This window comes from Anguilla rostrata, chromosome 11 (genome assembly GCF_018555375.3).
Source record: "Anguilla rostrata isolate EN2019 chromosome 11, ASM1855537v3, whole genome shotgun sequence".
In the NCBI taxonomy this organism is placed as follows: domain Eukaryota; kingdom Metazoa; phylum Chordata; class Actinopteri; order Anguilliformes; family Anguillidae; genus Anguilla; species Anguilla rostrata.
The window spans coordinates 13,892,108-13,919,618 of NC_057943.1; the positions used below are offsets into that span (position 1 = coordinate 13,892,108).

Below are 27,511 nucleotides of genomic sequence, written 5' to 3' on the forward strand. Positions count from 1 at the left end.
CTGCTTGTCTTGATGGCATACTTGAATGTGTCATAAGGATGGAAACTTCAACTCAAATCCACATTCAATGAACCCCACTCTCTCTTGGGCTTCATCCTCAACATTTGGTAGCCAGGGAATCTAATGGAGTAGATCAGTATAACTACCCTATCCAGCCCCTTTTTGTTCCCTCCACTCAGTATATGAAACATATAATGACTCACTGCTGAGAGATCTACCTCCATGTTCCATACTTTCCAGAAGAAAGGAAAATTACTGATAGGAATGAAATAGTTATGCTCCACAGGCCTTCCATGTCCTTCTAAAGGGATATTGATCATCTCACAGGATAATTTTTCTTCACAGGAGTTTTATTCATCTTCCAACTTTCATTAACTTCTTTCAGCTGCAAAAACCAGTTTTCTTGATTCACTTGTTAAATAATCGAACAGTCTTCTCGTCACAAAAATCCAACACTGATAGCCATTATTGCCAAGCTAGTATGAGTCAAGGGCATGTTGTTTAGCTCTGTTACCTTATAGATCTGATGCTATTAGCAGATGCAAGCTTTGGTTCACTGATATCCTGTAATCCCTAATAATACAGAGAGTAATCCACCGCTTTAAAGCTCATGCCCTGCCACTGCTATGCATATGGGGCCTAAGCCTAATTGTGATTCACATATCTTTCTTTCAGTCACTGTGCACCTATCACAACCCAAGGTAATAAATATAGCTGCAAGCAGCAAGGTTGGGGGCCAAGCACCAAGGGTGAGCCACAGAGCATTAAGTGCCATTAGTATTTCTCAGAGAAATCTGCAAAAAAAAATAAGTAAACAAACAGTTGCCTTCATACCAGTTGTATTGCTGGGTTGCACAGCATGCTGAAATAGGAGACAAGCAAAGTGTGCAAGGTCCAGACTTTTGTACCTCCAGGACCGGCAAATGCACACATACGGTCCTAATGGTGCTGCAGCACCAGCCCATTTGCCCCTCTGGAGCAAAAGAACCCCTTTGAGTTGCAGATTATTTCCCCCATTGCATGCTGCTCTGCCCGTCCTTGCCTTTCTGCCTGTCCTGCCCACAACTGCTGTCATGTAATGTGAAATGCAAGTAAGGAATGCTACTTTATATGAAAAATGTAAGGGTCCAACTACAGTTGGTCATGCTGCACACACCACACAGTGCACACAGAGACAGTCAATAGTGTTGAATCCTGTATGCACTTAATTACAATCTCTGTGCATGCACTGTAGCTCTAGCTTACATTTAGTGCAATGGTGATCATTGAGAATAATTCCCTTCCCCAGGTTGGTTTAAGATAGAGAAGTGAAGTTGTGATCGTAATGCTATGAATAATTTATTTATTCAATAAAGCATGAACACATTTACAATCAGTACTGTAATATACCACTGCCCAACAGTGCTATCCTGAAGGGGGGTGTTCTGATGATACAGTCCTGAAGGATGGTACTGTGTCTCATTGCAATTTTGAAGTGGTGCTGTAGCACCACCTTGGGTGGTAGATGCATGGAATGTGACACGCTTGATCTAAATGGGTCCCTTTTCAATTTGTATAGTTCCAAAATGTGAACAGTGGCTGGATTTAATCGAGGTGTGGTTATCTATCTTTTCCACAATTTTTGCATATTCATATTTAATTATCTTTTAAGAATCTTGGACTGAGGGGGACATATGTGGAATAAATTTGGTGCATGTATGTGAAATGGGATGGGCATAATAATATTTTTTCAATGTCACAGTTCTGCAGGTGGCACTGCAATGGCACCTAGAGTGTCAGTTGCATGGGTTCATGCATAATAAGTTGGCAGTCATACTGGACATGCCTGCCAAATTTCTCTAGTTTTTGAGCATGGGAAAGGGGTGACGATGAAGAAGAAAAAAACAATAGGGGTCCTATGCACCCTTTGTGCTTGGCCCCTTAAATACATACACATGTGGTACACAACTTATACTTTATGCAAACACAAACTGCACAGAACATACGCATACTCCAAGAAGTATATAGTGCTCTCTCTCTCTCTCTCTCTCTCACACACACACACATACACACACACTCACATGCACGTGCGTGCACACACACACATACGCACACGCACACACAAACAGCATCTTGCACAAAAATAATGCTTCTTTACTGACCAAGCAAAAACAGCGAAGTAGAATACTACCCTGAGTGCGGGGATCTGCCGCCTCTTGCCCTCATGGGAGATCCAGTTCAGCATGAGACATTACATTCCTGCCTAGTTTCCATGACTTCAGCAATACAAGCTACAAAAGCTCACCATTAATAAAAGTGAATGTGCGTTAAACTATCTTTCCAGAGGGGTTGTTTGAATGTTTTAAACCTCAAGGCATGCTTGTGTGCTTTATTTTCATTGCACTGCTTATTTGTTTAACAGTGCCTTATCTAGTGTGACTTGGGCACTCAGCTGGGTGCCATTAACTTCATGTAACTCCTGTTCTTAACAGAGTTTACAAGTGAGTTGAAAGGGCATCTCCCTAAGGTAGAGCTATAACACCATTGCTACTCCCAGATACTAGGGCTGATACTCCACTTTTTTTGTAAAAAAAAAATAAATAAAATAAAAATAAATAAATAAATAAACACAAAAAAGGCAACATTTCTTAAACAAGCACACTGACTTGTTTGGCAATAGGGGAATTTATGTACCAATATGTCATTTGGCTTCTTTTCCACCCTGCGTTGCAGTAGGGTCAATAGCTCTTTTTTGTCCAGAATTTGCGATTACTTTCACTTGAAAGAGGGAGGCAGGAGAGAGGCAGTAAGCAATAAAAAGAGTGACGTAAATCCTGCAGGGAGAGGAGGCAGGCAGCTCAGGCTCCAGGCCTTAAATCAGCTGGGGAATGAGCCACATCAATAGAGCCCATTAGCTAGTGAGAGCCCATACAGGCAAAAAAAGTTTATGCCTGCACTTTCAAATCATTTATCAAGATGGCATATGTCACAGAGATTACCATCCCACCTTTCCTTGAATCGGGGAGCATGACTTTCCTCCCACAAAAGCGGACGTCCTCTACCCCCCCCCCCCCCATTTAAATCATTTTCTCTTTCTCCAGTGGTGCCTGGGTCCGTTTCTCCTCACTCCTCTCTAGACAAGCACTCCCTCTTAAACGGTCTTGTTCCTTCCATTCAGTTTCCTAGCAACAGCTTAGTACCCCACCCCAGCTTTTGTGGTAGCCCATGCTTGCACCTTTATCATCCTTAGCCCCTCCTAATCTTATATAACCCAACCCAGTCCTGCTCCTGTCGCGCCCTACTCTACATCACCCTCCCCCCACTACTTTCTACTTCCCTCCAGCGCTCCTGATCTTATCTTTAAAAGTCGCTTTCTCACCGTGTTTTTCATTTGTCAATTTGAACTTTCTTACATTGTTATTTCTACCTGCGTCACAGACAAGAGCCGCTCTGCTGAATGCTGCTATCACAGAGGACTGGTCAAGGAGGGGTAGACGTCACCGCGGCTACTTCTGAAAGTCTTTATGTATCCACCTAAATTTAAGGCACCACCGTGAGATAAGATGTATAGGCACTGATTTGATGTAGGGACTGAATGTGAGACAGTCTTTTTCAAGATCTGGCTGCAAAAGGGTCAGTGTAATTCTTTTGTTGTGGCTGCTGTAGTCACAGCACTGATGGAAAGGCACACACCCTTTTTATCAACACAGATGTACCAACTATGCATGCAACTATGCCCTCCAGGAATAGAGCAACAGAATGAGGCGTCCGTTTGATTTACTGCGGCTCCCTGGCCCATATGGAAGGTTGACGTAATTGGGATTGAACCCTGTAACAGCAGAGTACAGCCTCGTTATCTAATCTGAGGTGGTCATGCAGCGCCACCTCCTTGCATGTATTGTTCCAGGCACTCCTTCATAGCGGTATTAATAAATTAGCATGTCCAAACACACTCCGCCCCCCTCAACCTGTGCTCCCCACCACCATGCCACCATTCTCTATCTCTCTCAGATGCCCTCAGGGTAATACAATATTTGTACAGGTCATTCACTGTTCAGCAAACGTTCAATTAGCACACAAGTTCAAGCAACAAGTGCACCCCTAGTAGACTGGTGGAACTGCTGTTGAGATTTATGATGAAATGCAATGTGGTCACTGTACTGTCAGCAAAAGGAATTGACTTAGACTGCTTTACATTTATTTGATTTATATGCATTCTGTCCACTGCAAACAAGACCCTTGGACACTAAGTGTTGTGAATGTTCATGCCTGTGTAAAGACAGCAAATAGCTGGGTTACGTGTGAGGTTTGTTCTAGCATGGGGGTTACGATTACACAAAATGGGATTATAGGGTTAGGTTTAGGTGAAAGTGTTCTTTATTTAATTATGACTATTTTTATTCTATCACCACAGCACAATTAGCCATGCTGCATTTGCCTTGTGGATAATATCTGAAATTCCTGTAGCACCGCCCGTGAAGTAAATAAAACCCCACAGTAAACGGTACACAAATTATCTGTGCGGCTTGCATTCAACACCATGCTAACATTCTCTCAATAATGAAAATCTTATTTGCAAATGTGTTTTATATACTTGCGAGGGATCTGATTTCCACCACGGAGCAACTCTGCCAACATAAGCGCAGGGGTCATACTTTGTAATTAGCAGGCGGACAAATGTTTTGTCTTAATCTGCGCCTGGGGGCTCGCTTCTAAGAGCAGGCCGATAAAAGCAGAGGGGCTAAACCTCAGAAAAGCCGCTCAATCTCAGCCCTGCACACACCCGCTCGCGCAGTCCCCTTGAACGGAACATCAGATAAGAGCCAGAGCAGCAGGAGCAGCACTGTGCAGAGGTCTGCATGATTAACCGTGCCGTGAATACTGCCCCTCTGGGCCGCCTGGGCTGCTCAGGCAAAATTAGAGCATTCCGAAGAACACGAAAAACAGCCAGGAAGAAGAAAATCTGTATTTAAAAAAAAAAAACATAAATCATGCTCATCTTGGCTAATGAGGTTTTGTGTGAGCATTCACATCCATAAAGCCACATGTTAAATGAGGCTTTGTGTTTTCTGGCAAGTCTCCCAGATAAATGAGGTGTAGTTATTAAGAATCCATAATCAAACGGAAACGCTCAGGAAAGAGGACCAAGACCTCATGTGCAAAAAGCCCTGATTAAACACATTATTCCACTGACAAATGTTGCTAAATTACATTCTGTTGTGAGTCAAAGAAGACACTGCGCCTTTACATGTGTCAGATTCTCTTTTTTCAATTGCCACCAACTCTCTCTGTTCCCTGTCTTATAGCCTCTACAAAAATCTCCTCATCAAAGCAAAAAGGCACAAAGAAGCCAAATGGCCCAAAAGACATTTCAAAATAGCAATCAGGAAACTCACAGCGCGCTTAACTAAAGAGATGCCAAAAGGAGCTGAGACAGACATTACCCGCACCCAGCTTCAGTCTCGATGCATGTTAAATGCCTGGCTCTTGTTGAATAATTTCACCAACATTTCTAAGCCTGTACATGAGTAATGTAGCTATACAGTATTTTAAGGTGCTGAAGTGCTTGTGTTTGTGCAGGCAGAGGCTCCCTGTGTCCCTTGTTGCACATCATACATATACATGCAGACAATGTGAGGAATGCATATAAATATTCATGAGATGCTACTGCATTCAAAGAGAGATAGAGTATAGTGGGGCCCTGGTCCTGGTTCATGCAGCAGATGCATGGGTTAATCGGCCAGTGTCCAAGAAGGCATCTGCCTTGCTCTGCCTGGTCTGCTGGGGTCACACAACCACTTGTTCATGGGCACTTTGCTTATGTTTTCCACTGCACAGACTAAGGCACGGATCTGCAGGTTTACAGCCACGTCTAACACTCCGTGTCATCAAAAATTCAAATATTTATTAGATGACTAATCAGTCTGGTTCACAGCCCATTTGAACGTTGGCAGTCTAGTCATGGTGCTTAATTCAAGGATACAGGCTCTGCCTCTCCTGTACAGTTTAAACCTTGATTAAACCTTGCCTCTCTTTTTTTTAGTTACAGTAAAGACAGGAAGTTGTGGTTGGCCACTCGCAACTATGCCAGCGGTTGTTCCAAGATCAGCTTTCCCAACCCAAGCTCACAATGACTTTGAGGAGCATCTGTGTTCAGGGCCCAACATAGCACTATGCACTAACGTGATGGCATAATCGTTACCGAATAGATAAAATTCCTAACATTCAACATATTGTAGTTTCAGTGATGTGACAGCGACATATGCAAAAAAGAATACATTCTGTATTACGCATTAGGCAAATCTGCTATTGATATAACAAAACAACAAATACCCCGCAGTTTAGCTGAAGAATAACAAGAATACAACAGCAATGAGAGGAATACTAAAGAATCTGTCTGTTGGTTTTTACTGTCTTTAGAATTTCTGCACCACCTCTTCATGCACAGTTCATTTTCATGTCTCCCACTGGCCCCCAGACACCCTCCCTCCACTCACCAGACAAATGAAAACCCAAGGCCTTTTTCCCTCCCTCTAAGACTGGAAAGATGAGCCAGATTTTGGGCTGTGTGTTGTCTGGTTTCAATTTTATAAGGTCTGAAATCTATTTATTCTATGTCCTTATGTCCTTAATTCCTTATATTCTTTCTCTGAAATGCGTTGTTTTTCTCATTCGGTTTTTAGTCCCAAAGCTGCATGCACGACCCCAGACTGAGTTCCAGGCAGTTGCCCTGCACTAACCCGTATGAAGGCAAGAGAAGACAGAGACCACCCCTGAGCTGCATGTGGCTGGACTGTTCCCTCCCTCTTCGTCCTTTACTCTGCTTCTCTACATTTAGTTTACCCAGTAAGCTCCCAGTTTAAGAAGGGCTAAAATGGAAATGAAATTAATTGAGAGATAGATAGATCTTCTATCTTGTTGTCAAAACCTGCCACTGCATCATCCTGATGCTGTTGGATACCACTAACAAATGAGAATACGTGAGAATGCATGCATCTTATCAGGAAAAGTCTTTAGTCATCTACAAGGAGTTGAATGTCAGACTGACAAAGAGTAGGCTACATCCATCCTTTCTCATGTCATGTATTGTGTAATGATGGAACGCAGGCTAACTGAAGAACTTTCAATACATCATAGTGGTCTAATACTCTTTTCATCTGAAGAGCAGGCTTTTTGTAATACAACATCTCCCCTATATTTCATCTTGATGAACCAGAGCTGCGGTTATAATGACAGTTTCGTACACCTTTGCACATTCTCTCATTTGGACTGACAGTCCAAATAGGAACTAGATCCATGAAACTCTACACAGGCATTTTTGCAGATTCTGATCCACAATTTTCTCTGCTTGCATAGCCCCGCACAGCACAGCATGGCATCCACCACAGAACCCTCTCTTACTGCATTACAAGGGAAGAAAGGGAGGTATTCCTTACAGCCGGGCATAGTAGGCTTCTCACACAGCCTTGGGAATCCATTCACTGTATCCCATTGTTCTCCAAAATAAACCAGACCTGCGACTGTAATTGAATTCTCCCAGGCTGCCTTGACAAGGCAAAAATAAACAGGAAAGCAACAGTCATCCCAGCTTAACCACATGCAGTCTTGGCTGCTGAGTACTGTACCTCAGTCTCAGCAGCGACTTTGCAGCTGGAGGCTATGATCCCTCCGTCAACATTAACTGTGCAAAAGAACAGACCAGGATACCAGCATGGGGTTGAGTTCTCCTCTGCCATAAGGTTAACCTTAATTAGTGGACGGGATGAAATGGAAGCAAAGCAAAGACCCTGACATTTGTACACACTTCAAAATTTTAAGAATTGTTCTGAAACTAAATTTTATTGTAACTTTTCTTTTTTTTTGTCTACTTTCAGTATTCAGTTGTGCTATTTTCATTGTGAAAAAGGCTGAATTCTCTTGTATTTTCTGATTGTTTTTTTTAATGTTATTCGCTGGCTAGCCAAAGATGGAGCTGACTGCAATTCTTTCTGATCTTTATTATTCCACATTAGCTTTTTGGGACTTAACAGCCATACCAATTACAGATACACATACCAATTTCTTTTTTTAATTAGTGCCACAATTCTAAAACATGTTGTTTTGCAGTTGTAATAAATATTTTTGAATCCAAATTAGTGAAAAAATCATGGTCCGTTTTTTAAATATTTTTTTTAAATTGAAATATTGGTCCAAATAATAAAGTGCCAAATTTCAAAATATATCGCCTCTTACAGGTTTTAAGCTACTTACCATTACTTTTATCATTAGCACATTAGCAAGTATACTTTTAACATTAGCTCTGGCGAGGTCTCAATTTTAAAAAAATTGTCATCGAGTTACCTAATTATATTTATTCAGTTTGGAATGGTGAATTACATTTATTTGTGACAGAATTAAAGGATTACATAGTCAAATGTTTAATTAACAGTAAGGAATAAGTATATGTACATATATGAATGGCCATTGGCCACTAATGGATTTGTTTGGGATTTCACATCCTTCTATGCATTTCACCTACATTAAAAGAGGAATCAAAAAATGAAGACAGGAATAGCAATATCAATCTCAGATTTTAAAAATATGGCAGTCAATTCCTTTTAACAATGTTTTCCAAGTTGTACAATGAGAACATGACAGTTTATTAGAAAAAAGGCAGTGTTAATAATTCAGAGTGTATCATGAGTGTGGCAGAATTATCATTTCAAGGGAAGCAAACCAAGGTGCAGGATCACAACCCCTAAAATAAAACAGAGCAAATTGTGCATGTAAATTCTATCCATTCATCCGCAAAAGACTTGACATCTGACCAACATGAAATTAATGCAGTGTTAAGATTTTCCTCTCAAGACATACCAGACATCCTTACACTTTGTATCAGGGAAATGTGCCAACTTCTTATTCAACAGGTGCTTGATCTCCCCTCAGTAAACGAAGAAGAATCAGCTGATTTAGGACACCCTATTTCTCTAGAGGAACTGGAATCAGAAAGGTAAAAAAAAAGGTAAATCACAGGGCCCAGATGGTATTCTGCCAGAATTATTACTACATTTCTGGGACGTCCTAGGCCCAGTTCTATTAGTAGCACTGAAATATTCAACCGGGACTGGCTGTTTTCATGAACATAGTAATATGCTGTTATATTCTCTTTAATCAAAGAAAGGAAAAGACCACATTGCAAATTGTCATCCAACGTTTCATCAAATGGCTAACACTAGCACTAGTCCCCATTCATAGCGCAATACGCGAAGGTTGTGTACATGTGCCCACCTTGTTCATCTCTCTCTGCAGCCATTACCCCAATACCCGAAGCAAAATGCAATTCTAGACTAAATCAGCCATGTTGATCATAGCCTCATCTGTAACTTAGCTTGTTATAGCTTTTTTCAGGTTGACACAACCATTTTACAGTTTGTACTTTTTCCATTAAAATGCAGAGCTTTCAAAAGTAACCTGAGGCAAGTCAACTAAAGTTTGCCCTTCAAACTTCTTCTAGTTTCATATATGACTGATAAAAACCATAACGAGTGACTTTATTTGGTTCTTTTCAGGTGGGTGTTAGATCTAAGCTTTACAATTCTGTCTTGAAGTGTTTCTCCTTGTTTCATTAAGCCCTGACATCTCTCTTTCTGAGAAATTGGCAGAATAAGACTGAGGCTATGTGATTCCATTCTTTTGTGGAAAAAACCTCATCCCCTTCATCCCCCCCCACCCTCTCCCTCACTGTCTCTGTGTCTGTGTTCAAATTACAACGTTTAGCTCTGATGCACCAATCTGAGTTGTGAGTCCTCTCCCAGACTCTGTGCTGCTGTCAAACGTCACTCAGCTGTCAGGTTCAGTTCTGCTTCTTTGCCTGTGAAATATCACTGTGCACTCATGGTCACTATACCTACCCCTGCGCCTTTCCTCTCTCCGCATTCAGCCTTCAAGAGCACCTGGAAGTACTAACAGTGTATTACCTTACTATTTCCATCAGCTAACACACAACTTATGAGCACAAATATACGAGAATAAATATGAATTAATGTACATTTTTAACAATGAAGACAAAATTGTTGTGGTTGTGAATGATTTGACAGATTTTCAGATAGCAGTTTGGAAAATGCCAGCGCAACCCATCTCAAACTGTTATCTCTCTCCATTTGATCAGACTGACCCAAAGAGGCTCACAGGGACAACCGGTGACTGCAGGGATGCTCCTCACCATGGTGATGCAAGCATTTGCATGATCGCGAGAGGACTTTTGGGTTCCTGTCCACATTCTGCATTCGATTCTGCTGTAGTTATGACACACACACACACACACGCCCCAACACCCCAACACGCACTCACACACTCACACATACACAGAGACACAGCGTAAGGAAGCCAACCTTGAGCAGATTTCCTCGTTTAGTCCAAATTAAAGGCAGCGTCAGAGCCCTCGACAGTCTCCCAGGAGGCAGCGAATTATCACTTTCGTGTGCCATCTGTAATATCCCCACTGCCCGCTGCCCCTCCTTTAATACATCCTCAGATTAATTATGTATGCCTCGGTTTTGCCTGGTGTCCATCTGCACACTGCCATACCACCCTTAATGCATGGCAGCAAAGGGACAACACGATGCCCATACAATACACACGTGCATCCTGTACGCACACATGAACATAGTCGCACACCCAATTCCATCCTTTCACCATCACATACAATTTCAACAAGTTTCACGTTTTGCAGACTCTTAAACAATAATAAAACAAAACCTAAAGCCAATCTAAAAATTCTATATTTCTAACTCAAAGTGAGGGACAAAGTTAATTGTAGTAAAAGAATATGCCGGTGGATCACGCAAGCAGTAATAACAGCAATGAAGCTACTCACAAAACACACGCACAGACACATACACACATACACACACACACACACACACACACATTGTTTTAACACTCTTTCACCACTGTCATTGTGGGGGAGACCCTTTGGATTTCCATGGGGGATAAAAAAAGTCTATGGAAATCAAGGGCATGGGAGACAAGGGCTACTGTATGACCATAAATATACAAAATGGATATAAAACTAGAGCAGGTACAATGGGTGGCACTCAGGCATGGTCCCAATGGTGTCGGTCTAGTCCAGGGCTGCCCTGCTAATTAATAGAATCAGGTATGCCCAATTAGGGTTGGAGTGAAAACCTACAGGACTCATGGCTATAGATAGCTGAAACTTATCTGACCAGTGTTCTGTAGTTGTTCCAATGACCTTCGGTATGCACTTATTGAACATTGCTTAAAAGTGTAAAATCTGTGTAAAAAAAGTGTATCTGCCTAATAATAATAATAATAATAATAATAATAATAATAATAATCTCCAAGAACAGGGTTGCGTAGCCCTGGTATAGACTGTGCACCCACTGCAGAAGGGTATGAATTCACCCAAATACCATTCAAGAAGCACAATGTGGCCAGAGCTCAGTATTAAACTTCAGCAGAACAATCCATAAAGCAAAACAAAAGAGCAACACATTCTGCAGCACTTTTTTTAACAAGCCAGTTTAATGTGCGCAAACAATTCTGCCACAGTGGTTTATTTTAACACAGCTGCACTGTATGCTTTGACTTGAGCTGTTCTGGGTTAACTCTGTTCTCATCCCAGAGGACAAGCACCCTCCGTTTTCAACATTCTAAAAACCGTGGTTCACACGCAACTGATGGGAAATGACATTTAGTGACTGAAGCTAATTATGTGACACAGTCCTTATTACTGCAATTACAGCGCTAACGTTTAAGAACTGTACAAGCATTGTACACACTGGTTCGCCTTCTAATGGGGAAACATCATTATAGCAGGAGCGTCTCATGCTCAATCTGAATCTGTCAGTCTGCGAGGGATATTTCCAAGGCTGCTTTCTTCAGTCACAGCCAAAAATCAGATACTCAACAAAGCTGATATATTGGCATGCTTGAGACTGCATAGTTCCCCCTCTGACTCCTTCCCAATTTCCGCTATCTGAAGGAGCAGAGCAACCCAAACAATATCTGACTGCTGATATCATGAGAATAGCTTGTATACTGCAGTAAAAAGTGTTCACTCTCTGTCTCTCATCATGCACACCACAGCACACACACACACACACACACACACAAGGGGATCCTTCCTCTTGATTCTTCGTCAGCGCTTAGGGACACCACGCCCTAATAATTATGGAATGCCTCCCTCCTCTCAGAGGAGAGGTCAGTGCATTACCACTGTACATTACCCCTGAGCAACTCCCACCCTGTCTAATTAGCCCTCTCTCCCCAGGCATGGAGCAAGACAAGAGGAGATGCCTCTTATTCGGCATGCAAAGCTAACTGGCTTTCTAACAGGGAAGCACAGTCCAACACAACCCCAAGTCCTTGGGGAGAGGAGTGACCATATCAATCAGCATTTTGGTAATGCAAAAGAGCCCATATCCAAGTAGTTGCACAACAGATTATAAAGAATATCTTTCACGGTTTATTACATTTAAAATGGTCATGTTGAATTTTTATTTGTGTCCCAGTACCCTGACATGACAAAAAAATAACCTCAGTAATTTTGGATTGGCAGGAGAACCCTGACACTTAGTGAAAGTGGTGTGGTGTTGAGGGCTAGGTGGTGCTTAGAGTTGTTGGTGGTCCCCATTTTTACTGAATCCTGTGAAAGAAATAAGGGCAGTGTGTCCACTTTTGCTGAAGGTTTGGAGCTGGTTCGACTGCATGGTCAGCCCTGCTACATTCTACTATTGAAACATCTGTAAGATATTGTGTTAATGCTGTTACGTAGCTCTGTCACAGCTACACTTTTGGAAGGTGCAATGGCAGCTGTGCTCCTCTCCCTCTGCATGCTTACCTAATCACCTCACCAGCCATCTCAGTGCACACTTACATTGATGGCAGCTGATATTTCATCACGCTCTCATCCGCTTCGGTGCGTCGAGCGCTGGGGTGGCCTGGATTTGCATGCACGCTGCATTCCGCTTAACAAAAACGCGGGCGCCCGTCCTGCTGTTTGTTGGTCTGACTTTTTTATTGCCTTCTCCCGCAGTGCAGGGGACCCCGTGCTGTTTCAGTTTTGACAAGATGAGTTTCTGCAAGAGTGCACCGGGCTATTTAAAACCGAGGTTCAATAAACCATTGTATCGTACATCTTCAAGTGACACAAAATGAGTAAATGTGGCTCCTCTTCTGCTGTAATAAAGCTTTAGAGATACAAACGATGTCATGTACTTCCCCACCGATGAAAGAATTGGCATGTGCTGTCCTCGCAAAAAAATGGCAGGGGACATATTATCATTATTTTACGCTAACAACTTCTTTAAAAGATTTTTTTTTTTTTAGCTGGAAATAGTCCAATGTCAATCTGGGCTACGCCAAGAAGATGGAGTTCACGGTGCTATTGTGCTGCAGGAATCTTTGCATTTTGGTCCAGGGAATGGAATGCAGGTGAGACTTCCTGACAGGGCAGTGTATGAAATGTAAGTGCAATTATGAGAAGCCTCAGGCTTACACCTTACAGTGCACTCTGATGGACTGAACTGATGGAGTTTAATAGTCTGCTCCTTTTCTCCTTTATAATGAGTTTTTATGCCTACTGAATAGTAAATTGACTGGATGAACAATCCACAGTACATTTAGCTCCAAATCCCCTTCCCTATAATGAATATTTTAACTATATGTTAGCAGTTACCCAGTAACTGCTAGAAGAAGTGGTACCAACATCATACCTAGTTGACATAGGATGATGCTTTGAGGATGTTTTCAAGGTTGTTTTTTTTTCGAACGGTTCAGTAGAAACCTCATACATGACCTTTCACACCTACGGTAGAGTAGGCAAGGTGATCTAATGTTCGAGTTCTGCAAGGTTCAAGAACAAACATGCTGAGTGACACACAGAACATCATTCAGACACCCAATGCCACTGGCTCTGACTCAATTTGAAAACTGAAATAAAATTTAAAAAAACAATTGGCAGAAGAAAAACTCAATCATTGTTGCCAAGAACGCACACTAGTTGCTTATCAGTTGTGTACATGTATTACACTTCTTGAATGGAGTGGTGTGTCTCACCAGTGAGTACCATCAATGAGCACTGTATCTCGCAGCAGTGTCTAATAGCAACACAGTTGCAGAGGCACTATATGCGAGAGGCTCAGGAAACCTATGAGGATGTTGAGTGCTTGTGGTCAGTTGAGAGAGGACACTAATTGGCCTGGTTGCTGCTCTCTCCAGAGCTGTTTCCACTCCTAAAAAAAAGTGGCAATCATGGGCGCACTCAAATCAATGCAGCTCCCCTCGTTCCAGAGGCCTCTCTGTGACTCTCCTGTGGGCTCCACGTCCTTTGATTGTTCCGCTCTAACCTTTTTTTTCTGTTGTGATTGAAAGGAGGACACCCTTGATAATGAAGTGGAATTACCTGTATAACCTAGACATGGGAAAAAGTGGAGAGGGTTGCTAAAGCTATAGCAGCATGACGAGGGATCACCAGTCACCAAGGGTGAGCTCCACACAACAAAAACTAGATCTTCTGTGGTACAAAAGCAATGTCTAAAGGGAAATGTGGGAGGGACTGAGAGACAGCACTGATGTGTGACTAACTGGCTGTGTGAGTTAGGGCTGTCTTGCCATTTCATCCTCAGTCACCCAAATTCAACTATGATGCCAGCAAGTCAAATCTTTGACATCCTGAAGGCAACCAGGTCAGCGACATCACTAACTGAACAAGACAACTGTTCTCAAACTGACAGACTGCCCAGTAACCATGCTCCCGTATATGTGACTACATGGAGTGTGGATGCCTTCCTTGTCTTGACAACCCATGGGTGACTCAAACTCCCTTCCTTTCTGGTGACTGCCCTTGAACTGTTTCCATTCTCCCTCATGGTGGCACAGTGAAGGGTAGCCATTTCTAACAATGCAGCCCCGGGCATCCAACTCACTGTGTCTCCAGACCCACTGAGACATGGAACATGCGTGCTACTCTGATGTGAATTAATGATGAGACGCGGAATATGATCCACCCTATAACAATACGATCCCAAACCATTCTCATAAATCTTTGTGTTGAGCATGTCCTGCGTTGTGTTCGGTTGTGAATTTTTTTTCAGTCCTTGTTCCATCTCTCATTAACCTTTACTGGCAATAAGCAATGATCATTCTCATCCCCTCAGAACCATCATTATTTAAAAAGGCGTGATGCATTGTTTCCCCTACATGAAAGGCTATTCAACGTTGCCATGATGGAAATATTCCCTGACATTCACAATATATGTAAGAGCCCAATTATTCTATTTGGCATTTTAAAATAATTAATTTTCCCCCAGCATGCAGCCCACACTTACAGAAGAAATATACTGTAGGCAATTATTTTCACACTAAAACTCTGGGAGGAAAATATGGCCCCACCAAGAGGAGAGTGTTTCTCGGTGCGCAGTTCCTCACACGCACCAGTAATTATGACTTGATGCCGAGGAGCGTAAATGGCATTTAGAGAGAGTTTTATTTATTTCTCATCCTCCCGTGTGCATCTAAAATGAGCTCCAAGGTAGGGCATTTGGCAATTGACAGTGGGGCATGGGGCTTGGAGCGAGTACAGCAAGAAGCAACGTGTAGAGACAATATGTCCTCCTGCGCACCAGGGGGCATTAAAGAGGAATCAGTGATGACACAGAAGCACCAAAGATTCATTGTTCTCTTCAAATACCGCTTTTCTGCACACCCCTGCTGCCCCTACAGCTTCACCATTGGCTGCCTCAGCTATCTACCACACGTACAGTAGAGACACACACACAGTGTGCACAAATCGGCTTTACAGTCGTCAGGGACAGACCTAAGAGGGAAGATCGGCTGCATGGGAAGCTGCACAGACAATGTGCAGGTAAGCCCTTAACCAGCTTGTCAGAGCCTTGTCTAGCCAAGCCCCTAATAGCATTAGAGTAATTCCGATGCTAACTTAATGCCACGCCCTGACTTAATGCCAACTCACTTTTCCTCTGAGTCGTATCCTCAAAAAGAAAAAAGTTCATGTCATCAAAAGGCAATGGGGAATAAATCTGTCAATCAGGCCAAGTCAAAAAGATCTTTTTTAGTCTTTTTTACTTGCAGTTTTGAGGTTTCAAGAATGAGTGACAGAGAGTCTCTTAAGTCTAACCTAAGCATGCAGCACACAGTCTGACTGGCATCACAGTGACACAGTATGAAAGGCAAAAGCTTCAGTGTGCACTTTGTTGCGTTTGTTTTTCTTGAGAAAAGTGCCTCCACAGCAGATACTACAGTGCTTAGAAAACTGCTGGGAATAAGGATGATGCTCCACAACATCCAGAGTGACAACACATATTCTGTATGCAAACACACACACACACACACATGCATGCACACATGCACACACACACACACACACACGTACTCACATGCACGCACACACGCACACTCTCCCACACACACATGAACCCGTGCAAATATCAAATATATCGTAGGTGATGTACTCAAGAAAGTGTTATGCTCCTTATCCTTAAACAAACAATAAGCGCACAAAAATGCTATTACAACATTTCCAACACCATACAGAAGTCTAAATGAAAAAGAGATGGTAATAACTTAAGCCTCTCCTTTTTGTGAAAATATTATGAGGAATAAATTAAGCTAATCCATTCTCTTTCTCTTCCTCTCTCTCTCTCTCTCTCTCTCTCTCTCTCTCTGTCTCATGTTATCAGCCTACTTACAAGGCACAATTAAACCACTGATTTCCACATCATGGCTTCTTCTCTTTATCCAGGGACACATAAGACACACCGAGAGAGCCGACACGCCAGTAACTGTAACATGAGACCGAGTGACTCCGTAACCATACGCCTTCTGGGGTCCTTTCACAGCCCCTGCAGAATGGAATATCTGAATCAATACTCCATTGAGGAAGTCGTTTTTTTCAGGCCCGAGTCTCGCTATGATCCCACGGTCTGGCTGTCAGTGCGCCTCAGCCAGGCTTTAACTTACGCGTTCGCCATTTCCCGCGATCAGACCCCCTCCCTGAAAAAGCGCTTTCGGGTTTCTGCCCTCAGCTTTAAAAAAAATCATATTCAGCAGAGCAAAAAGAGAATGGGCCATTATAATAAATTACAATAATAAGAAAACTGCCGGGCAACACTCAGTTCCAGTGGAGGTAATAATAGGCTGTCTTTAACACTGAAGCATTTCGGGGCTTCACTGTTGCACCCCTGTAAATTATCTGTTTCCAGCTAATTAAGCCTCAGTGGCAGTGTTCACAAATAAATAGAATGGTTTTTCGTTGTTTGTTTTCCCTTACTGTATGCTTGATAGGGAAAAGAAGAGCAAAAAGAGGCAGCTTCAGCATATCAGCAGTGCATTTTCAATTAAATCTATCTAATCAGCATCATGCAGTTTAGTAAGGGAAGCTCCTTTATTCAATGGGTAGCCAAAATCCTTTAGGGTATAATGCATCAGGATGTTAGCCCCACCCTCTTATCTGTGTAGAAATACAGCAACACTGAAAAATTGCCCCACAGAGAGTTGAGGACAGGGACCATAGCCAGTACCTCTTTCTGTACAGGCAAATATGTCAGTTGGGAGCCAGGTTGGTTTGTGGACGAATCTGAAAGTATGTAATATGCTGCCTGGGATTCCTGCTTCGACAGCCACTCCACTAAATCAAATGACTTTGGATGGATAATCTGCCTTTTGTTTCAGACTGAAAGCGGCTCTCCCATTTCCCTGTGTTTAGGAGAAGGGGAAGAGAGGGATGGATGGCAGAAGAGCAGAGAAAGAGATTATGCACTGGTTCATGTGCTTATGGTACTTTGGATTCACAGTGTCCTGCTGGCTGAATTGTGTGTGTGTGTATACATGTGTGTTACACAGTATTGTATTGATGCTGTGCAATAGAATGGCCCAATACTTGACAAGCCTTTAGAAATGTGTTTTATAAATAAGATGGCAAAATGACAGTGAACGTGTTCACTGGGGATGGAATTTAGTCCAAGATCATACTAAAAGCTCCATCCCAAAATGCCCTTTGCATCTCCTGTGAAGAGCACTAAAGGAGAGGCAGACACACAAAACAGGAGAGGGGTGGAGCAGACGGAAATAATAAAGGAAAGGAGATAAGAGGTAAGAGGAGTAGAGATGGAGAGAGAGGAGGGAGAAGCAGATATGTGAGTAAAAGAGGAGTGAAAAGGTGGTGGTGGTGGGGGGGGGGGTTTGGGTGGGGGGGTCTCTATCTTGGCTGCGAGTGGCCGGCGAGGGCCGCTGTCAGAGCGATGCGGGGATGGAGACGGAAGGCCGTCCGCGCTGACGGAGCGCGTGAGCGTTTGTGACAGCGCCGCCCCGCTCCAGGGCCTGCAGGAGCTGGGCTTCCACTGCCAGCACCAGATGGGACCGGCTCACTGTCCTGTGTGTGGATAACATGGGGAGTGGATGGATTTCAGCATGATAGCCTGAGAGCGGGCAGCCGTCAGGGCAGCAGGGATACTCCACACGGTGGAGTCACAGCAACTCTGCAATACTTCAACCAAGCCATTAGCTGGGCATGATGGAACCTTTCTTTTAGCAGGGCGGGAGTTTCTGTTTCTTATTCCACTATGAAGGCTTTTATATGAATGTTGATGGTGGAAACACAATCCCTCTGTTGACACGTGTCAAACATAGCAAACTGGAAGGGTATCCCAATCTCGCATGAATCTGTTTCCCACCTCTGTCAGTACACAGTATATGTAATAAACATCTCATCTTAAAAGATGGATCTACTGAGTGTGTATTTTAAAAGGGTTAACATGTTATTAAGTATATCACAGCAAAAGTTTAACTTTAAAAAAAAGAAAACATTGCGGTACTCCAACGGAATGCATTGCTAATAAATAAATAAATACATGTGGGATTAAAAGAAACTGAATTAAATTTGAAGGTTAATGGAACTAGGTTGCACGTGAGATCAGATGACTTTTTTTGGTATCCTGTTAGGAAAAAGAAAACGCATCCTCCACGCGGGGAATCACTTATTCACAGTAAACATATTCTTTGATAATACTTTCTGACACATCCTCCTACTTTCAATACTGAACTGCCGTCTTGAGCTGAAGGCACGGTGTTTATTCCCATTGTCTTCACAACAAAGATGACAACTGCCATGTACCATCAAAAGAAAGAGTTGCCCTACTTATCAAAAAGAAAAAAGGGAGTAAAATAAGAATAGAAATACTTTTCAGGTCTGCCGTAACACAGGCAGAAAACATAATCATCCTCTATCTCAGTTTTTTACAGCTAGGCCAAGCCAAAAAGAAAATAAATAAATAAATAAATAAAATGATACAAATAACAATGTTTGTGGCCTGTTAACTAATTGCTTGCATTACACACACACACACACACATATACACACAGTCTCTCTCTCTTTTTCCTCTTCTGTTGTCATATAGGTTTTCCCCAGGCTGTCCCACCACAGCAGCAGAACATTTGCATGCCTCCTACTGGAATTAAAAAGACTTTACCCTCAGCTACAGGTAGGGAGACAGCATTGAGGGAGGAATTCAGCGTAATTCATGCTATGGTTCAGTAGCATCAGAAGAGCACATAAAAAGCACATCATTCGCCCGGTGTCTGATAGTGAAACCCCATGCGCAATTTCGCATCACAGTAATCACAAATCTGCAATGAATCTATTCCACATTAACACAGCTGAGTCACAGAAGAATGGGATGAGCGATGAAACACCTTTCCTAAACGTGACGAAGCACTTTTTCTAAATGTTAAAAATGTCAAATCAAACCGTCACATTCAGGGTTCAGCGCTTTCCCCACTGCTGCCTTTATCTGCGTATGTTTGAGTTAAGCAGAGGTCCACGGGAACCGCTACACAGCTGTACCTCCATAGTTTAATTCTACAAAATCTCTTTCGAAAGAAAGCTTCACAACAAGAGAATTGGAATGCAAATATGCTTTACAAAATCCCCTTACCAACTGTCCACCCATTAACAATTCCTGAAACTCTGATTTGTCAACTGGCAGGCATTGAGACTGTGGGATCTATCAACCAATAAATAGGCATATTAATGATTTGGACCCTTGCGTGAAAGAAATGAAAACCTTAGGCAGTTCCATGAGCCACTTCCAGAGAGAGAGAGAGAGCGAGAGAGAGCGAGAGAGAGAAAAAGACAGAGGGACAGAGAGCGAGCTTTTATTATAATGACTATTATTGTTATTGTTATCAACACCTAGGTAATATGTATTTTAAAATATGTCATTCCAATAAAGTATTATGGAAGTGAATTTGATTTGAGAGGTGATTTGAGAGGTGTTTGAGAGGAACAGCTGTTTTTTAAATGACAGGAAAAATTAAAAACAGGGTTAGGAGGCATTGCGCAGTTACCTACGCCAGAATCTCTAGAATTTCACATGACGCTCCAGATTATAATTCCTAGTCTCCGTCACGCCCAGAGAAGCCCTACTGAATCACTGTATTTACACCGTTTCACCACTGTGCCACAGCCCTCAAGAGAGACTCGCAAGGCTAACATTCTACTGCCAGGTGAAAACGGTAGCGCAGGGTTCATTTTGGATAGTAAAAAAATGGAAAAGGGAAACTGGGTCAGAGGTGGGGAATCAGAAAAATAAAGAAGACTGCTTTTTAAAGCTGCATTAATGGTGTCCATGACTGCCCTAGACAGCACAGGGGTAACCACAATGATGCCATATCGACGATGTGTTGCACGAACAAGCTTGATAAGGTTTTCACATCTCACAGGCTGTCCTGATCAGAGGCCACTGTGAGCTTTGATCATTTTGATTACAGTGCAAAAGCTGGATTTCTTGGAGTCAAGTGTGTGCCTGTCACACCGTAAGTGGCAGTTCTGTGTTGTGAATGTAGCCTGTGTCGTGAAGCTTAGTTGCCTGCTGGACAACAGAAGGGCTTGGTCTTGCACAGACGGCGCTAGGCTAGTCTCAGCACTGATCCTGCAGAAAAGCTCAGGCGGTCGCTCTAACTTCAATAGCACATCCTATGGAGTGTGAAAAACCACTCCTGAGAATATCGCTTTATATATATATTAGCGATCCACATTGACAAAACTGAAAAATGCTGTCAAAGTAATTTACTTACTGCTGTGCTAACTCTCCAAGGCTGCAAATGGAACTGGCCACGCTCACAGCATTAGCTCACGGGCACGGAGCAGAAATGCACCTGCCGCCTCCTTTGCTTGGCCCCAGTGACACTAACTGTGTTGCACCAGCTACAAAGACACGCTGCCAGACATGTAGAAATAGTTCCAGTACGGCAGAAGTAGAGTAAAATAATATATTTCAGGTTTTTCGCTGTGGGAGAGTGACTTGGTCCGCTACTCTGTCATCTGTGTGCCTCCTGACAGAGGCTCAGAAGTTGCTGAGCCTTCAGAAATCACTCATCTGTCTGCGTTTTACCAAGTGTTGTGGCATGCCTCCACATCCCCCTGGGGGATTAAGTATTAACATAAATCCAAGATGTGAGATCAAAAGGAAAGATGGATCATAAAAATCTATGGAAAGTGGTGCAGGCTGTTTGTTTGAAGGTCTGCTGTCCTGTGTGCTTTCGAGTTAAGCAACAGGGCTTGAAAGCACATCATTCTTCATACTGGTCCCATTCAGTATTCATTTTTTGATTTATTTTTCTGTTTGCAGAATATAACAGACAAAGTTCTTAGTGGAGAAAAATAATTAGCATCCACAGTATTTTCGCAGAGATAAAACCTGTGTATTTGTATCTGTTATTTGTGTGTGTGTGTGTGTGTGTGAGCGTGTGTGTGTGCACGCGTGTGTGTGTGTGCACGTGTGTGTGCATGTGTGTGTGTGTGTGAGAGAGAGAGAGAGAGAGAGAGAGAGCATGCTCACTAAGCTTATAAAGTCACTCCCCTATTTGCTTTTCTGGGCAAAATCCTGATACTCATAATGGGACCTGGCAGGCTGTTCTGCTCATTGTGAATGCACATATCCTGCTGTGACTGTAATCTGTCTGGTGTCTTAAATTCCAAATGTGGATTTTTAGCCTACTTAAGCACTGGGAATGGAGAGTGGGGCTGTTTAACCAAATGAAACTGGGAATACTTCAGTAGAATCATGCTCTCCATTGTTTTGATTAGAATTGCAAATATTCCCAAACCCAACCTAACTTTGTCCTGCATCTCATCACTGTTAAAATACACCTGATCGGGTTTTCTTGGAATATTATATTAAACAAAATATCACAACTATCACACAAAAATATACATGCACATTCACACACACACACACACACACACTCACGCCACAGGTTTGATCATTTTAAATACCACCCAACTATAAAAAAGGAAAGGGGGACGCCGTCACTGCTGATTCTCCTGAGAATTTCTGCATACACTGAGGAGATGAGCGACTGAGACGCATTAAATGACATGTTGGCAGGAAACACCTTATCCCCTCTCACATAAACGCTGAGAGGCAGATTCTCGCAAGGCCTCACTGTAAATAATTGAAAAGGCAACAAGGACTAAAACACATAAATACATAAAAACCCCACATTTGTTCGATATGTCAGAGAACCGATGGTCATACCAAAGCAGAGACAGATGATGTGATACTAATATGCCAAAAAAGATGCCTTTCAAAGTCTGAAATTTCCAAATGTATGTTTCCTTAAACCAGAAACACAGTGTGAACAATGTAAACCCCAGAATAGAAACATTTCAGGTTAAGAGTGTCCACCTTCAGACCTGTTCTAGCTTGTAACACACTCTTCCTCAGCTCTTCCCATTCCCTGTATAGCACAAACCTGGTTATTTGCTTGACTGGGTCAAACAGGAATTTGTATTCCACTAGACTGCTGAACACCCCATAAGCTGAACTTGATCCTTCCAGTTGATCTAGTTCCACTTTAGAATTTTTGTCAGTTTTATATCACAACATATGATATACAATGGGGTAAGGGAAAGATCCTCAATTATACACTTACAGGTTTTGTCACAGTCCCCATTTGCCATTTTGACTTTAACCAGGCATGTTAATGAAGACCCAGTTCTCATTTTCTCAACAGTAGAAGATAAACTAAATGAAATGAATGTGCTATAGAATGCACATAGCACATAGCACCACAGAGCATGTGTTCATCCATAATATCACCATACAATATGCAGCCATTTGTTAGGCTATGGGGACAAAACCAATGCAATGACGACTTTTTCGGAACAGTTTCGAGTACAGTATCTGTAAATGATCACACACATTTATTCATTAATCTGGCTACGTGCTGTGGCCTTTCTTGCATATTTCTGTCACCGTCATCATAAAACATTTTGCATAAAAATTGTATAGTTTGAAAATAAACCTCTTGTAGCATCTTAAGAAGTAAAGCAGAGCCACCACTGACATTTTTCACCCTCTTAATAAAATACAAGTACCACATAAGTTTGGCTATGCTGACATGACTTGACTTTAAAAATATAGGTTTTATAGCACTATGTCTTCGTATTGTCTCATCTATCTCGCTGCTTGCACGTGTTTTATTTATGTGTAGCATATGTAGCACAAACTATAGTAGATATCTTACCGCCAGACCTGTCCAAGCTGCAGTATGTGAATGACGGACTGGAAAAGCCACATGCAGATTCTGCAGCACCTCCGGGTACCGCTCCTAGTGCCCGTCGCAGGCACCATTCTGGCCCCAGCAGTGCTGCCAGCGCCCCGCTGTTCGCTGCCCTTGGTGCTGAAATTGCAATCTCCCCCCGACGCCGCTGCAGCCGCCGCAGCCGCGCTGACGGCGGCAGCTCCGCTACTGCTGCCGTTCATATCCGAGTAATCGTAGACAAACCACCTGAAACTCAACACCTGAACCACAACAGAGGGAACCACTACGAAGACCAGCGTCAGCCCGAAAAACCAGTAGTCCTGCCTCAGGTAGTAGTCCGCGGCCAGCCACAGGTCGGTGGCCCCGTCTGAGAAGAAGACCAAGAGGGCGCAGAGCACCCAGCAGCAGTCCAGGAGAGAATAGCGCTTTCCGGCATGGCGATTTTGAAGTGGGCGCTGTTCGAGGTTCGCCAGACTACGAGGTGGGTTTTCATCCTGCTCAGACACGGCTGCTCCATCCGATTTAGCGGCCATGTTTGTTGTAGAAAAGAGAGTAGGAAAGGGAAAGCGAGGGAGTGTAGGGGGAGGGGGTGGTGTGCGCGCGCGCGAGACGGAGAGAGAGAGAGAGAGAGAGAGAGAGAGAGACGAAGCGAGTACGAGGCCAGGTCTTCGGGGCAAAATAGGGTTAATATTTAGATGGTTCGATTTTTCGGTTGCATTTACAAAATAATTAGCCAACCGTGTTGCTTTTTTATTTATATACAATATTCTTTTGAGAAAATATTCACGTTTGGTAAAATAACTCGCGGCTGTGGAAAGAGTTCCATTCCTTCCATTGCATGTTGGTGGAGCTTTGAATCTTTGCTGACTCGCTGTTCTGGCCTGGTTCTCATGGAGAGGGGCGGAGGTCCACAGGAATACAACGAGGGAAGAAAATTTATTAGAAACAAGTTAAGTCAATTTTAAGATGTACAGTGAGCTCTAATTATTCTCATGTTATTGAGGGAGACTTTTATGTCTGTTCTTAAATCAACCCCTTATTCTGACACTTATAATGATTGACTTATTCTATCTGCCGAAGTTCTTTTTTTAAACTACGATTGTAGCGTGCAGACAATACGGAATGCAAACAAATCTCATATGATAAATGCATTTTTGATAAGTGAACAGTATCTTCTTATTTCCATTCTTCTGTGGACCATACAGATTAACATACGGTACACTGCATTAAATACGGCATTGAAGACTGTTGATTCTGCTCCGTACAAATGTAACGAAATGTTCCATTTGTATGCGCCATCTGTGCAGTTAGGCTCCTCCTTTTGTAGGCGAGGAGAAACAGTATCCCGTGGTTAATGGTAAAAATCATGATTTCATAATATACCGTATATTTACAGTTCTAGGGTGTTGATTAAAGACAGATGCGACTCATTTCGACCATAATGTCCTTTATAATCTCTACGCGAAGATTCTGTTCAAATGCTTCATTGTCATGTTATCCGATTGTTTGCTGTGCGTTTAAGTTTCCTGTAGTTAGGCCTATATATGTCAGCTAAATGTGATAAAAAGGAACAGTAGTGTATCAATTAAAGAAGAGTTTGCAGCACGTGCTTACAAATACAAAGCATTTTTCAGTGAAGCATATATTTTATTCAAAAGAAATCATTTGCTTGACCCTCTCGATTGTACCAGACATGCATATGCTTAAAAGCAGTAATGTTTACTGGATCTGCAGTTTCAACAAAAGATAATAAATTCAATTAAATAAAGACCCAAACAATCGCCTTCAATTGCCTAAAGTCAATTTAATGATTTGTTAAACAGCAACTTAATGCTTAAGCTCTTTAACTACTGTAGCACAATGCATCTTAAAGCTGCTTAGACTGTATTCATAGTAAAACCTGGAAAGTGCCACTTTTCAGCTGACGATTTCCCCCTGATATTGTAAAAGGGGGCACCCCTGGCCTTCACTTCCTGTCTGCAGTTTCTGGCTGCGATAACATTTAATATTATTTAGTATGAGATTAGAATTGTGCTAGAATTAAAACGCAGTTTAGATCCACTTACACTGGAAGAAAATACCCAGCTGGCACATATTTTAGAAGCTCCCCAACTTCTTGAAGGACTGATTTTGCTGATCAATCATTTATTCTGTGCTGTAAATGAGCTGAGCTGGCTTGAGGCTGTACAGATGCCCGTTGAAGCACTATTGTAAGAGAACCTTACCTAATGCTCCATAACCAATGTAAATGGAAAATAAAAATAAATTACCCTAAGTCTGATCCTGGACCCTCTTTCATTTTCATATATTTGATCTTAGTGAAATTAAAATCAAACGTGTATGTAATGAAGCAGCTTTGATGTGGCCCCCTGGGGTGAGGGATGAGATGGGCCAGGGATGTGGAGCCAGTCTTCTCAAGGCAGGGGAACTGAAACTCATGGGGATGGAACGGGAGCCACAGCTGAGAAACTGGTGTGTTTTAAGTCTTGAGCACTAAAAAAAGGAAAGTGAGGCTTTGGCTGGCATAGGTAGACCAAACGGAGTGGGTGCAAATGAGCTATGGGATTACATCACTTTCTTCCTGTTCAGCAGACTTACAGTATAATGACAGGTCTTCACATCCCCTTCTCAAGCAGCCTCCGAGCTTTACTGGTGCAACTGAGGTGAATTACCTCTCTTAAGAATGTGGCAGTAAGTAGACCTACTCAAACCCACAAGCCTCAGGTCTGGAGTCCGGCGCTCTAGACCCTGCAACACATACGGCCCAGCATAGCCAGAAGATTGGTGTGTGGTTGCCAGGACAGGCATTTTTAATTGGTGATGGAGTAAAGCAAGATCAGTGAGAGAGGACCAGATGAGCAATCATTTACTCTGCTACTAACTCTCTTGTAAATAGCAAGTTGGCTTGTCTACCTGCTGGTTGCACGGCTGGATCAGTTTGGTCCAGAGCTTTTGGAGCGGCTCTTCTGAAGGAGTGGCGTGTCACGTGGAGGAGACTTCTCTGTGGGTTTGCTTATGTGTCTCCGTGGTGTTGCTGGTTCAGCTTGTCGTTGTTCAGCTCTGACCCCTTGCCCCATCAGCTCGACCGCACAGCCATGGGTTCATCCCAATTCAGCTTAGCGTACCTCTTTTCAGATGCTCTGGAGCATAAGGTTCTTGGCTGCAATGACTAAATTGAGCCCTGCTCTGACAATGCAGTTTCCTGATTTCATGAGTCAGGAACACAGACTCATCACTCTTCCATTTTAACTGGAAAACTTTAACATTTTTAATTACATTCAGTGAGTCAGATGTGTAGAGTATGGAACTGGGTTTTTGGATCTCAATACCCTTGAATAATCACTCCTGATTACATTACTGGCATTTAGTAGATCCAGAGCGACTTACGCAACTTTTGCATTTTTATATAGTATCCATTTATACAGCTGGATATATACTGAAGCAATTCAGATTAAGTACCTTGCTCAAGGGTATAACAGCCATATCCTAACAACCTTTTGGTTACAAGCCCAGTTCCGTAACCATTACACTATATCGCTGCCATGTCTGTATAGGAAATAAATAATAAAACAATGTAAGACTGTGCAAGATGTCAGTGTACACACAGTTATAGTTCTAACATATTCTCAAACTGAATTTACTGTTTTTTCTGGGTCAGAGCAGGCCTAACCCGTTGCTTCCAAGATAAGGGTAGCTGGTCATATTGAATGCCATTCAGTGCAATAGACTGTTGGATTATCTTTTCTTCCATACAGTACAATTCTTTGGTTTAAAAGTACATCACTAGAGGGCTGTCATCTCCACTTTGGTGATAATGGAGGGCTGTCTGACATGTCAAGATTGATTGTTACTCAAGCAGAATTTAAGCTGCACTTTATCAAGTTCACTTCAACCAGTGATTTATGACTCACCATGAATAGAATGACAAAAGATTCTAGATGGCACAAAAGCAATTTTTGTAATT

At 42.5% G+C, this 27,511-nt stretch overlaps 1 protein-coding gene across 1 annotated transcript in view; it reads right to left on the bottom strand.

Moving 5' to 3' along the window:
- The window catches only part of xkr7b (XK, Kell blood group complex subunit-related family, member 7b), a 57,465-nt gene extending 32,984 nt beyond the window's left edge, over positions 1-24,481 (bottom strand). The window contains exon 1 of the mRNA XM_064298068.1: positions 23,530-24,481. Coding sequence (XP_064154138.1) covers positions 23,530-24,080 — 551 coding nt within the window. The 5' untranslated portion in view covers positions 24,081-24,481. The remainder of the gene's footprint in view (positions 1-23,529) is intronic.
- Between the last annotated feature and the right edge of the window lie 3,030 nt (positions 24,482-27,511).